This window comes from Pelophylax lessonae, assembly GCF_965119305.1.
Source record: "Pelophylax lessonae genome assembly, chromosome: 9".
Taxonomy (NCBI): Eukaryota; Metazoa; Chordata; class Amphibia; order Anura; family Ranidae; genus Pelophylax; species Pelophylax lessonae.
In genome coordinates, this window is record NC_138776.1 from 73727422 (window position 1) to 73741231 (window position 13810).

The 13810-nt window shown below is 45.6% G+C and overlaps 1 protein-coding gene across 1 annotated transcript in view; it reads left to right on the plus strand.

Annotated features, from left to right (window-relative positions):
• Positions 1-13810, plus strand: part of DPYSL4 (dihydropyrimidinase like 4) — a 91617-nt gene that overhangs the window by 34427 nt on the left and 43380 nt on the right. Inside the window, exons 4-8 of the mRNA XM_082266720.1 lie at positions 907-1071; positions 6853-6914; positions 8367-8447; positions 12898-12966; positions 13050-13170. Of these exons, the coding sequence (XP_082122846.1) occupies positions 907-1071; positions 6853-6914; positions 8367-8447; positions 12898-12966; positions 13050-13170 (498 nt within the window). The remainder of the gene's footprint in view (positions 1-906; positions 1072-6852; positions 6915-8366; positions 8448-12897; positions 12967-13049; positions 13171-13810) is intronic.

Here is a 13810-nt window from a genome sequence, read left to right on the forward strand (position 1 = left end):
GTGGGTGGCTCTGCCTCTCTCACTTGCAGGGAGATCATCCAGTAGGAGTGTCAGCATCCCCACTGCACCTTGGGCCCCTGCATCTCGCTTGTCCTCATCCTGCACTCAGTGGGAACCGCTCAGGAGATCAGATTTATGGAAGCCGTTGGGAGACAAGCTGTCACTTGTAAACACAGAAGCCAGACCCCTGTGTTTACATGTGATAGTGGTGAGCAGGGAACAGAGGGCCTGAGCCAAAAGGTGGTGGAACTGTGTTCCAGCTGAAAAAAAGCCCTGTATCTATGTATCTATCTATCTATCTATCTATCTATCTATCTATCTATCTATCTATCTATCTATCTATCTATCTATCTATCTATCTATCTATCTATCTATCTATCCATATCCAATTAAATGGGTGGCACACTGGCCACGTGGTTAACACTTCTGCCTACAGCACTGTGGTACTCGGTCTGAATCCGAACCAGGACACTATCTGCTTGGAGTTTGCATGCTTTCCCTGTGCTTGCATGGGTTTCCTCTCATACTCCTAAGACATACTGGTTGGATAATTGGCTACTGTCTAAATTGGCCTCAGTGTGTGTATGTATGAATGTGAGACAGGTTCCTTGAGGCTAGGGGCTGATGTAAATGTGCAAAGACTGTTAAATGCTATATAAAAACCTAAAATGAATTAATAGTAACTGTTTGTACTCAGGTCTCTGATTAACTGGGAAGCTAAAAATGGTTCTCAGACAGGGGCCTTTTGCTGACCGCATCTGCCAGTTGCACAAGTTGTCCATTATGTGTCATGTATAATGTACATTTGTAAACTATGCACACAGGTATCCATAAAACGGCAGTATATACTATAAAGTAGCATTTTGAGTTTTCTTTTAGTCACCGATCCTTTTCTTTCTCTTTCAGTTGACCATGTCTTTCCTGAGGCTGGAATGAGCCTGACTGCTGCATATGACCAATGGAGAGAGTGGGCTGATGGGAAAGTCTGCTGTGATTACTCATTACATGTGGACATCACACACTGGCATGAGAGCCTGAAAGAAGAGATGGAGGCTCTGGTAAAGGACAAGGGTGAGATCCCACCACACTTACATTTATATTTTTTTGGGGGGATTTTTCAAATCTGAAATATTTGTATGATTGCATTTCGTTCTTGCTAATGAGGGGTATGGGAAGTTATGTCAAAGCTGGTACATTCTTATAATGATCAGTCGATATTGGATCTGGTACTTTGTACTTACTGAATAAACCCAGCGGTCTACCACATATATACCTGTAGCACCCTCCTAGGTAGGTGCTAGAAAAAAGCATATATTGGCCCTGTCTGCTTATCAGGAGGGCCTGATCTATTAGTTTAGCCTGTTACATGTTTCCAAGTGTGATTCACTGGGTCTGAGGGAGTGTCTCCACTGCAGTCAATGAGGGAGCTCATTGGACAGTGGAGGAAACCTTGCCAGTGGCCCACTCTGGTTTATGTTAGTTCCAGTGGGAGGGCATTCCTGCAATGAATCCTGGGATTGCACATAAATTGGAGGGGAGCATGTGACAGGGTGTCTTTTGGCGGGAACATCAGTCCCAGGATGAGGTGATGGCTGTCTCTCTTCCTGTAAAAGTGAGAAGGTGGTCCAGGCAGTTGGCCTAGGGACCGGAGGTTGAGCTGGGCTGCAAGGGATCCAGAGTTGTTGACCGAGTGGAGCTGCTGGGCAGAGATCTTCAGGAAAAACAGTGTTGTGAGTACTCAAGATCGGCCTGGGGGTTTGCCTAGGAGAGGGGACCACTCCAGAGAGGTCAAGAGGCATCCAGGAGCCAGCTAACCAGGAGTGCACAGTAAAGGGGGTGTCAAGTAGTAGAGCCCTGAAGTTTGGGGAGTAAAGGGGGTGCCAGGAAGGACCCTGAAGTGTTCAGCAGTACAGTTTGCATTAAAGTCAGCTACCCCAGGGAATAGTACTTTGGGGAGCTTAAAAGGACTTTTCCAAAGTCAGAAGTGAAGTTCTAGTCACTGGCCTAGCCGAGGCCAGCATCAGTCAACGTTAAACAGCGGCACTGAAGCATTAATCAGTGTCAGCGAAGCGTTAATCAGTGTCAAGCAGCATTTTTCAGTGTCTCTGCCTAATTGTGCATAGTTCAGTTGCTGGAGTATCCCAATTCTCCCTTCTCCCATCCAGGGGCGGACTGACAACTCATGGGGCCCCCGGGCAATAAGAGATCATGGGCCCCCTGTGTCCCTGCCCACACTCAAGCCACACCCACACAAACCCCGCCTACATCTTGCACTGCCCACATTACATTTGTTCGTCACAGAATTTCTCTACACTATGTTCAAATAAATGTTTATTATAGAAAAAAAGAAAAATAAACTTACATTAAATAAGTGCAACAATGGTACATTTCCAAAAATAAGGTTTTCATGAATTAACACAATATAACAGGTGTAACAAATGTGTTCTTAGCTGAACAGTTTAATAAAAAAAGATACAAAAAAAATAAAAAGCGCTGACCAGCATGTTACAAAATTATGGCCCTAGAATTGCTCTCACTCCGACGTTCCTGACGATACCATACATATGTGCCGCCATTATTGTTTTCATGCGCGTGCTCGTCCTACATAACACCCTACCTGAATGTTCTTTACAGTCTTTTTTAACAATTTTTATTTATTTTATATAATTTCCACTGACCACCAATGTAAGGGGGCCATTCCTCCCATCGACCACCATTGTAAGGAATATTCTTACCACTGACCACCAATGTAAGGAGCATTCTTCTCACTGACCACCAATGTAAGGGGCATTCTTCCCACTGACCACCAATGTAGGGGACATTCTTCCCACTGACCACCAATCTAAGGGACATTCTTACCACTGACCACCAATGTAAGGGACATTCTTACCACTGACCACCAATGTAAGGGACATTCTTCCCACTGACCCTCAATGGAAGGAACATTCTTCCTACTGTCCACCAATGTAAGGAGCATTCTTCCCGCTGACCACCAATGTAAGGGCCATTCTTCCCACTGACCACCAATCTAAGGGCCATTCTTCCCACTGACCACCAATGTAAGGAGCATTCTTCTCACTGACCACCAATATAAGGAGCATTCCTCTCACTGACCACCAATATAAGGAACATTCTTCCTACTGTCCACCAATGTAAGGAGCATTCTTCCCGCTGACCACCAATGTAAGGAGCATTCTTCCCACTGACCACCAATGTAAGGAGCATTCTTCCCACTGACCACCAATGTAAGGAGCATTCTTCTCACTGACCACCAATATAAGGAGCATTCCTCTCACTGACCACCAATATAAGGAACATTCTTCCTACTGTCCACCAATGTAAGGAGCATTCTTCCCGCTGACCACCAATGTAAGGGCCATTCTTCCCACTGACCACCAATCTAAGGGCCATTCTTCCCACTGACCACCAATGTAAGGAGCATTCTTCCCACTGACCTCCAATGTAAGGGACATTCTTTCCACTGTGGCCATGAGTGGCACTGGGCAAGAAGGAACACTCATTCAGCCTGGCTGGTAATTATAGACACACACTAAACTGTGTGATCAGGCCAGCCTTCAGACATTTTGAGGGCCCTTACACAGCTTTAGGCCTGCCCCCTGGGCCTGACCGCCGACTTTCCCTAGGGCCTGCCCACTTGCCATTCCCCTAAATTCACCCACTGGCCAGAGGTATACACAACATTTGCAGTTTGGGGGCAGTAAAACCCCATATTTGATCCCTATTTTAACTCCCCCACCACACCCTCTTTAACTTCAGTGGCCAGGAGTGTACATATGTTGCAGTCGCAGCAGGGATTATACACACTGTCACACAGGTGTAGCGCCTGCCAAGTGTGACCTAATCAAGTGAATGGGGCCACTCTGCAAAGGCCCTGCAACTGTGTGCAATGCATGCAGTTTCTGCATGCTAGCGTTGGATCCAAAGAGGTAAAGCAGTTGGTGTGGAGGTGATAAAACTCCTCCTCACCACCTCCTTTACCCTCTCTTTCACTGTACTGCACAAGGTTGCAGAGCGCTTGCAGAGCAGCCCCACTCACTATAATGGGTCACACTTTGCAGGTGCTACACCTGTTAAGTGTGACAGGGCGAATAATTCCTGCTGTGGCATGTGTACACCCCTGGCCACTGCAGTTAAAGGGGGGTGCGGTTGGGGGTGGTAAAAACAGGGCTGAACTATGGGGTTTTACCGACTCCAATCTGCAAATGTAATCAAGTCCTTACTGTGTGAGATGGAGGGTGAGAGAGAGAGAGAAAGAAAGAAAAAGGGATGGAGGAAGAGAAAAATAAAAAAAGAATGGAGAGAGAGAACGAGAAAAAAAAAGGGATGAAGGAAGAGGGATGGAGGGAGATACAAAGAAAGAGGGATGGAGGGCAAGAGAAAAAAAAGATGAAGAAAGAGGGATGGAGGGAGAGAACAATATAGGCATTAGGCACAGCTCTTGAATCTAGTGTTAGGATTTTATGTTGTGCAATTTGAAGAAGAGAGAGAGAGAGAAAGAGGGAAGGAGAGAGAGAGAGAGAAGGAGGGGGTAGAAAGAAAGAGGGAAGGAGAGAAAGAGGGGTGGAAAGAAAGGGGGAGGGGGGAGAGAGAGAGAGGAGGGGTGGAAAGAAAGAGGGAAGGAGAGAGAGAGAAGGGGGGGTGGAAAGAAAGAGGGAACGAGAGAGAGAGAGAAGGAGGGGTGGAAAGAAAGAGGGACAGGGGAGAGAGAGAGAGAGAGAGAGAAGGAGGGGGTGGAAAGAAAGAGGGAAGGAGAGAGAGGGGGGTGGAAATAAAGAGGGACGTGGGAGAGAGAAAAGGAGGGGGTGGAAAGAAAGAGGGAAGGAGAGAGAGAAGGAGGGGTGGAAAGAAAGAGGGAAGGAGAGAGAGAGAAGGAGGGGTGGAAAGAAAGAGGGAACGAGAGAGAGAGAAGGAGGGGTGGAAAGAAAGAGGGACAGGGGAGAGAGAGAGAGAGAGAGAGAGAAAGAGGGGGTGGAAAGAAAGAGGGAAGGATAGAGAGAGAGAGTGGGTGGAAAGAAAGAGGGACAGGGGAGAGAGAAAAGGAGGGGGTGGAAAGAAAGGGGGAAGGAGAGAGAGAAGGAGGGGTGGAAAGAAAGAGGGAAGGAGAGAGAGAGAAGGAGGGGTGGAAAGAAAGAGGGAAGGAGAGAGAGAGAGAGAAGGAGGGGTGGAAAGAAAGAGAGAAAGAGGGAAGGAGAGAAAAAAAAAGGGAATGAGAGAAAGAAAGAGGGAAGGAGAGAGAGAGAGAGAGAGGGAGGGGGTGGAAAGAAAGAGGGAAGGAGAGAGAGAAAGAAGGAGGGGTGGAAAGAATGAGAGAAAGAGGGAAGGAGAGAAAGAGAGAGAAGGAGGGCTGGGAAGAAAGAGGGAAGGAGAGAGAGAGAGAGAGAGAGAGAGGGGGGGGGGTGGAAAGAAAGAGGGAAGGAGAGAGAGAGAGGGGGGGGGTGGAAAGAAAGAAGGAAGGAGAGAGAGAGAGAGAGAGAGAGAGAGAGAGGGGGGTGGGAAGGAAGGAGGGAGGGGGAGAGATAGATCTAGTGGCTCATCTACAAATCTCTGCAATTAATACATTGGCACAATTGTGGAAATGCAAGCATATCAAATTGTGAAGGTCACATTAAAAATGAAACATTACAAAAATAATTCAACATACTGTACTGTATATGGTTCACTGAAAATACACTTCTTGCCCTCTAGGTAAAAAACGAAGTGTCTGTTAGAAAGCAAAGTAGTTTTTGGGAAAAAAAAAAAAAGCAAAGTAGTTGAAGAACTTTTGTCACATTGTTGTATATGAATATTTTAGAAATATAGAAATCTTATTCTAGCCATACACAGTGTAGTTTTTTGTGAACACTGAACAGTGCCATCTCTGACATTTGCTGTGGGGATGGGGAATGATAAGGCTGTGCACGTGTGATAGAACAGTCATAGTAAGTAGATGTAAACATGTCCCTTCTTATCTCAGAGGGAAGATGTTTGTCTTTAGATAAAATACAATCGTTTTGCTACATGCATTTTGGAACACAGCCACATTTACCTCAGAGAGAAGTATAAGCAAGATATAGAATGACAGATTATATCACCTCATGCAGCAGTTTGCCTCGGTCCTGCTCTGAGGTCTCCTGATGGCAGTCAGGCAGTTTCTCTCGGCCCGTCGGCCGCACAGTGAAGAGTAAGGGAGGGAGGTGGGTGGAGCCACACATTCCATATTAGGCACAGAGCAGAACGAGGAAGATCCTCCTCGCTCTGCATTCTGGGTCCTCTCCTCGCACGTCACTGGTTGCTAGATGCTAGGCGGCTGGCCAGCCTAGCAACCAGTCTAGCACACACTAAAGTTGCTACTGCAGCGTCCTGAGGGATCAGATGGGGAAAATTGCTACCCTGCGTGGGGCCCCCTGGACAACTTCCCAGCATGCCCATGCAGAAAGACAGCTCTGCCGGGCCCCCCCTGACCGCGGGCCCTCGGGCAGTGACCGAAATGCCCGAATGGTCAGTCCGCCCCTGCTCCCATCCAAGTTCTCCAATAAACCCTAAAAATCAAAGAAACTGGACTGGTTCTTGTCTGAGGTGCTCACACTTGAAAAACATGCTTAAAGGTACTGTTGTTGCTAGCGGTAACCCAGGGGACCCACACTCAGCAGCTCCCTTGGGAGTAGTGCTATATACCCAATATGGCAGACTCATCAGTAATTTACAACCATGAAGCATTGCCAGATGTAGATATGGAGCATATGCAACTGACAACCATATAACCACCATATAACCTTTCCCACCCAGAGGAACCAGAGCCAATCTAAAATGACTAACCATGTTTCTCCATCTCTTGCCTTTTTTATTTTTCAGGTGTGAACTCATTTCTTCTATTTATGGCATACAAAGACAAATACCAATGTTCTGATGCCGAGGTAAAATAAATAAAACCTATGCAGATCAAATAATGACCAGCTAAATCAATTATAATCGGCTATGGTTGTCATTTATTAGCTTAATTGACCTGCTATGTCATGCTTGGTAATTTACTGATATTTCTATAAAAAGGCAAAAAGGGTATTAGCCCCAGACAAGCCATCCACCAAGAGAAATCTGAACTATGATCAGCTTAAGAGTGCATATTTCAGTCCTCTTGTTCTCTAGGTAGCCAAAGCTCCCATTGTATAAGAGCTCAACACCAGGCAACCAGATACATTCACTATTGAAATACTCATGTAGGCTGTTTTATCTGTTAAAGGATTTGTATTTCTTTCTCTTCATTGCTGAGACTAAAGCCGGCCATAGATGAATCAAATTGTGGCAGGTTCCGCAGGGACTGGCCGAGATTCGATCCATCTATAGGCAGGTTGGTTGTACCAAAGTCAATCCATCGATCAACCTCAGTTAAACCAGCCTGTCAAATTTTTATATGTGATTATTTTGCTTAATGTGTTGATTTTCTATCATTGTTTGCGCCATCCATGCAATAGTTCTTTCTGAAAGACCTCAGTCAGTAAAATACAGTATTATGGCCAATAGATGGAGTAGATGATCTTAGGAAATCAACATCTGACCATAATTGGCAATTATGGTCAGAATTTGCTAGAACTTGGCAAATACTTGTGATATTCATCCTGTACACCTTTTATAAACTGAACCCTTAATGATTTTTTTTTAACAAACATATGCATGCATGAAACTGTGTTTTATCTGCCAGGAGTTCAGCTTTGAAGAGGAAGATCTCCTCTTTTATGATGAGTTTTATCCCACAAATACGTTGTAGAAAAAAAAATGTAATATAATAACTTATGCCTTCCTCACAGGTTTTGTGATAAAACAATTCGCTCAAGACCTAAAAAAATTCTACAAAGGCTCCAAAGTGTTCTTCCCCATTCCTATAACAGTAGAATCTCTCAGGCTGTGCCATTTGTATTCATAAGCATCATATATTTTTCCTTTGTCTTTCAGTAACATGCTCTACATACAAATTTACACAATGGGAGGGGAGATTTGCTGTCAGTTGATTATCTTATTGCAACCTTCAGTCCCGGTTCACACGGATGTGGTGTGGAATTCACAGCGAGTTCTGTGCGGATTCCGCACTCCATGCAAATCGATACGGGTGTGTATGTTAAGTTAACGACACCCTAAAATTAGTTTGCAAAATGCATTGTGATTTGCAGAAAAAAGGGTCCTGCGTGTTTTTGGTGCAAATTCAATGTGATTTGAGCTATATAGAATAATGGTTCAAATCGCACTGCTGTAGATTTGCATGTGATTTGAACAGAAATGTGGTGCGATTCCTGCTCAAAATCACATGCGCATAGTGTGAACCGGGGTTGAATGCTACTCAAGCGACTGTTCTCATCTCCGTCTTCTTTTCACAGATGTTTGAAATCTTCAGCATTATTCGGGAGCTGGGTGCCATAGCACAGGTTCATGCGGAAAATGGGGACATCATTCAAGAGGTACCGTCATCCTCACCCTCTCTCATCTGCAGCAATGGTTGCTGTTAATGTGTAGCTAAACCCAAAACCAAACATTTCATATATTGCAGCTTACCAGTCCTTAGATGTGGTGTCTGCATTTGTTTTCTTTTTTAAGGTAGTTGTTTTATGTAGTTCACCTTTTTATCCTGCCACACTTCTTGTTCTAAGGAAGCCTTTCTCAACTTTTTTACCCTATTAAAACCCTTGAAATAATATTCAGGTCTCAGGGAACCCCTTCTTGGGGTCAGGGGGAAGAATACCCCTTACATTAGTGGTCAGTAATTATGAGCTATGGTTTGGCATAAACCCATGGGAAGCTCTCACATGGCTGCTGTCCAATTTAGCTGCAGCTTTCTAATAAAGGGATGAGTATGCTGATGACTTCATTGACCTATTATGGGCACATAGATACATTTCTTTAATGATATTGTCAAAATATGGCCATATTAGGTCAATGATGTTATCTGCATTCCAGAGGCGTAACTAGAACCTTCAGGGCCCCGGTGCAAGAAACCATGAAGGGCCCCGCCGGACCCCTGGCCGGGGCCCTTCCCTTCAAGCCTGGGGCTCTTCCCACTGATCCTGGGGCCCTTTACTCTTGTTGTGGGGCCCTTTATCACGGTCCCGCAGCGGGACCCTTTCACAAGTTCTGCAGTGGGCCCCCTTTCCTGCCATCTTGGGGACTCCCCATGGTGGTGGAATGCCAGGGCTCTGTTGCAAGTGTGACCTTTGCGGTCCTGGAAGTTCACCCACTGGTGTCAGTTGTTTTTATTTTTTGGTATTTTAATTGTATTATTTTTTATCATTTTTTTTTTTTTTTTTTACAATGTCACTGACTATGACTCTGTCCATTCAGAAAAGGAAGGAGCTGGTAAATTACATATTTACAGCCCCCCTTCCTGGTTCTCTATTGTGACACATCCCCTGCAGCAACTGACAGGAGAGGGAAGGGAGAATAGTGGGGCAGGGGCAGCACAGTAGGGGGTGGGGACCAGGGGAGCACACATGGGCCCAGAGACAGCAGAACACAAGTGAACTGGATAGGAGGAGTGGCGGGGGCAGCCTACAGAGGAACCAATGTCCTCCATTTTCCTCCTGCAGCTAAAGAAGGAAAAAGGAGGATAGTGATTTCTCTATATGCTGACCCCGCCGCCCCTCCCCTTCAGGTGTACAGGGGAGCTGCATGGGCCCCCTGGAGCATGGGGCCCGGTTGCAATTGCAACCCCTGCAACCCCTGTAGTTACGCCCCTGCTGCATTCCAGTCCTTGTGTTATGTGTGGTTGTGGGGCAGAGAATTTCCTGGCTGCAGCTGATTGGTATTTGGGCCTGCTGACAGTTTCCAGCAGGTTTGGGCTGAACTGAATTTGGCCTGAAACTTATCCTAAAGGCCCGTACACACGTACCGATTGTCGGCCGTAAATATTTCGGCCGACGACCGATCGGGCGATTGTAGGCTTGTTAGTATGATGCTTCCGACAGCCGACAGCGCATTTTCGGCCGAACAGAATCTGTCGTGCAAGCATTAAAATTTTTGTTGGCCAACACCAGAACGGCCGATTGTTCGCCAGTCAGTACAGATTTCAGCCGACAGACAGCAGATTAGCAAGACTGGGCATGCTCAGAAAAGAAAAAAGACAAGGAAAGTTAACCATCACATGACATCACTTCTGCAGTCGGCTGTTGTTGGCCGACAAAATTCGTGTGCAGTCTTTTGCAGTTTTCAACAGACAAGACAGCCCTCGGACAAAATACGGCCGATCGTTCGGCGACGATCGGTACGTGTGTACGGGGCTTTACTGACCACCAAAGTAAGGAACATTTTTCCACTAACCCCCAGGAAGGGGTTCTTAGAAATCTGAAAATTATTTCAAGGGTTCCCATAGAGCATCCTCAACCAGGGTTCCATTGAACCCTAGGGCTCATTAAGAAGTTGCTAGGGGTTCCTTGAGCAAAAAACAATGTATTCCTCTCAGGTAAGTTACCAATGACATCAGTGATCGTTTTAGATCTGTAACGGGGGGGGATTCTCTCCAATGGCCATCAATGTAGTGAACAATCTTCCTATTTATTACCACACTAAAGTACTGCCAGCAGGAGGTATATTAACTATTGTCAGGGTTGTCCTGGGACCCAAAAGTTGCTTCAATTATTCCACTGTGCGTAAAAGGTTGAGAAACATTGCTCCAGAGCAGGGGTATTGAATTAAAATTCATGAAGGTCCAGTAGGTAAAATTTTCTTCCAACCGAGGTCCTAATCATATGTTTGGCTCTCAATGGCACCTCTGCACAATGCGCAAACATGGCGCGTCTTTACAAGCGCCACATCACATGGTGCCACAGTACCATGCAGCTTGGTATGGCGCAATTAAAAAGGTCAGGGACTTATTTTTCTGCGTTTCTGCTTATAAGGTAGCCCACTGAAATAAATGGGTTGCCTACACACGTTACGCAATAATGTGAACCTAGTCAACGATCCTTCACATCACAATCCTTTTTTTTAAATCAGTGTTCTCAGTCCCCCTGCACATCATCCCCCCTTCACATTACAGTCCTCAGCCCTTCAAATTTTTGTCTGCTGCCCCCCTTTATATCACACCCTACTTTAAATTGCAATTCCCAGCCCCTTTCATATCACCCACCCTTCACATTCCTGTTCTCACCCCCTTTATAGAACCCCTCCTTCACATTGCAGTCCCCAGCCCCCCTTCATATTCCTGTCCTCACCCCCTGTACAGCACCCTCCTTCACATTCCTGTCCTCACCCTCTTTATAGCACCCCTCTTCACATAACTGTCCTCCCCCCTTTATAGCACCCCTCTTCACATAACTGTCCTCCCCCCTTTATAGCACCCCCCTTCACATAACTGCCCCCCCTTTATAACACCCCCCCCTTCACATAACTGTCCTCACCCCCTTCATAGCACCCCCCCTTCGCATAACTGTCCTCCCCCATTTTATTGCTCCCCTCCTTCACACTGCAGTCCTCAGCCCCCCATTAACATTCCTGTCCTCACCCCCTTTATAGCACCCCCCGACATTCCTGTGCTCATCCCCTTTTTTTAAAACCCCCCTTCACACTGCAGTCTTCAGCCCCCCTTCACATTTGAGTCTATACCCCCTTTGTAGAACACCCATCCCCTTTCATATCACTCCCTTTACATCTCACCCCTCTTTCTCCCTTTACATTAGCAGTGCCCTCTGGTAAGCTGTAATGATGATGGGATGATTAGGGACTATATACAAGATTTTAGTAATAAAAATGGTATCATTAGTAGTAATCAGCATAGAATGAAGAATCGTTCTTGCCAGACCAATCTATTAACCTTCTATGAAGAAGTGAGCTGCCATCTAGATAAAGGAAGGCCTGTGGATGTGGTGTATCTGGACTTTGCAAAGGCATTTGATACAGTGTCCCCACAAACGTTTACTGTACAAACTCATGTGCGTAGGTATGGGCCATATGGTACCTGGGTTGAAAACTGGCTCCAGGGGTGAGTCCAAAGGGTGGTGATAAATGGCGAGTACTCGAAATGATCTGGTGTGGAAAGTGGGGTCCTCCAAGGATCTGTCCTGGGACCAAGCCTGTTTAATTTACTCATAAACTAACTAGATGATGGGATACATAGCCCAATCTCAGTATTTGCAGACGATACTAAGCTAAGCAGAGCAATAACTTCTACGTAGGATGTGGAAACCTTACAAGAAGACCTGAATAAAATAATGGGGTGGGCATCTCCATGGCAAATGAGGTTTAATGTTAAAAAATGTAAGGTAATGCATTTGGGTGCCAAAAATACGAACGCAAGTTACTCACTAGGGGGAGAACCTCTGGGGGAATTTAAGATGGAAAAGGACCTGGGGGTCCTAGTAAATGACAAGCTCAGCAATGGCATGGAATGCCAAGCTGCTGCAAGCAAAGCCAACAGAAAATTGGCATGTAATAAAAACGGGATTCACTCCAGAGATAAAACGATAATTCTCTCACTCTACAAGAAACGTAAGTATGCCGTCCAGTTGTGGGCACCAATCCTCAGGAAGGATGTGCTGGACATGGAGAGAGTCCAGAGAAGGGCAACATTGCTAACAAAGGGACTGGAGGACTTCAGCTATGAGGAAAGACTACAAGCATTGAACCCATTCTCTCTGGAGAAGAGACGCTTGAGAGGTGATATGATATCAATGTATAAACACCGTACTAGCGATCCTAGCATAGGGAACAAACTTTTCAGTGAAAGGGAATTTAAAAAATACACTTTCAAGCCAGGCTTATGAAAGGTCCCTATTTAATGCTCACATATATTTTGTTATAACAGCAGTTCAGCAATCCTTCTCTGTAGCTTAATGGATAAACAGTGCAATCACATTGCTGAACCCTTCTCCTCCCACCTCCCAAGCAATTTACTTGTGTTTCATAATTCATGTTGTACAGGAACAGAAACGTCTGCTAGAACTTGGCATCACTGGACCTGAAGGCCATGTCCTCAGCCACCCGGAGGAGGTAATGAGCTGCTTTCATTCATTCACATATGAGGTGCCTGATGGCTCCAGCTGCTGTATGTAATGTGATTTCTGTTCTGCTAGGTTGAGGCCGAGGCAGTTTACCGTGCCATAACCATCGCCAAACAAGCCAACTGCCCCCTGTACATCACTAAAGTCATGGGCAAGGGGGCTGCCGACGTGATCGCCCAAGCAAAGAGGAAAGGTAAAATATTAGCTTGTCAGTCGTCTGCTGGGGCCATTTTTTGAAAGAATTTTAATGGGAATATTTTCTCTGCTCGTTCTTGCAGCAAATCTCATTTTGTGTTAGACAAAAAGCCAATTGTCATTCATTATAAGAAATCACACCTGTACTACCATCTCCTGACCCATGGAGAACTGGGACCATTAATAACTGCACTGAGGGACTGATGTGTGAACACATTTCTCATTGCTCATACAATCCATTCGGGATTACTGATTTATTTCTAAACCTGGGCTGTAAGATTAACAGTTGGAGGCTGTTTACTCTTAGCACGCATTTCATATATCAGCACCCTTATACCCTTCAAGTAAGCTCACAAAAGAAAGGAAAAATATGAAGGACTGCCACTGTTGACCTCATTATAAAAGGGCTGCTAACTCACATTAATCACCTGTTCAGATTGGGCCAATTTGTAAAATCGCATGCCAAATCGCAGCCTAATGCCGGCAACGGCACCGCCCGAATCGGTGCAACGCCGACTTTGCGCGCGATGCACTGATTTCCTCACAGATGTCTTTTAAATTGCCCCAAACGCACAATGGAAGCTCTGAACTGCCACGATTTCAAACCCGCCTTCAATGTGAACAAGGGTTAACAATAA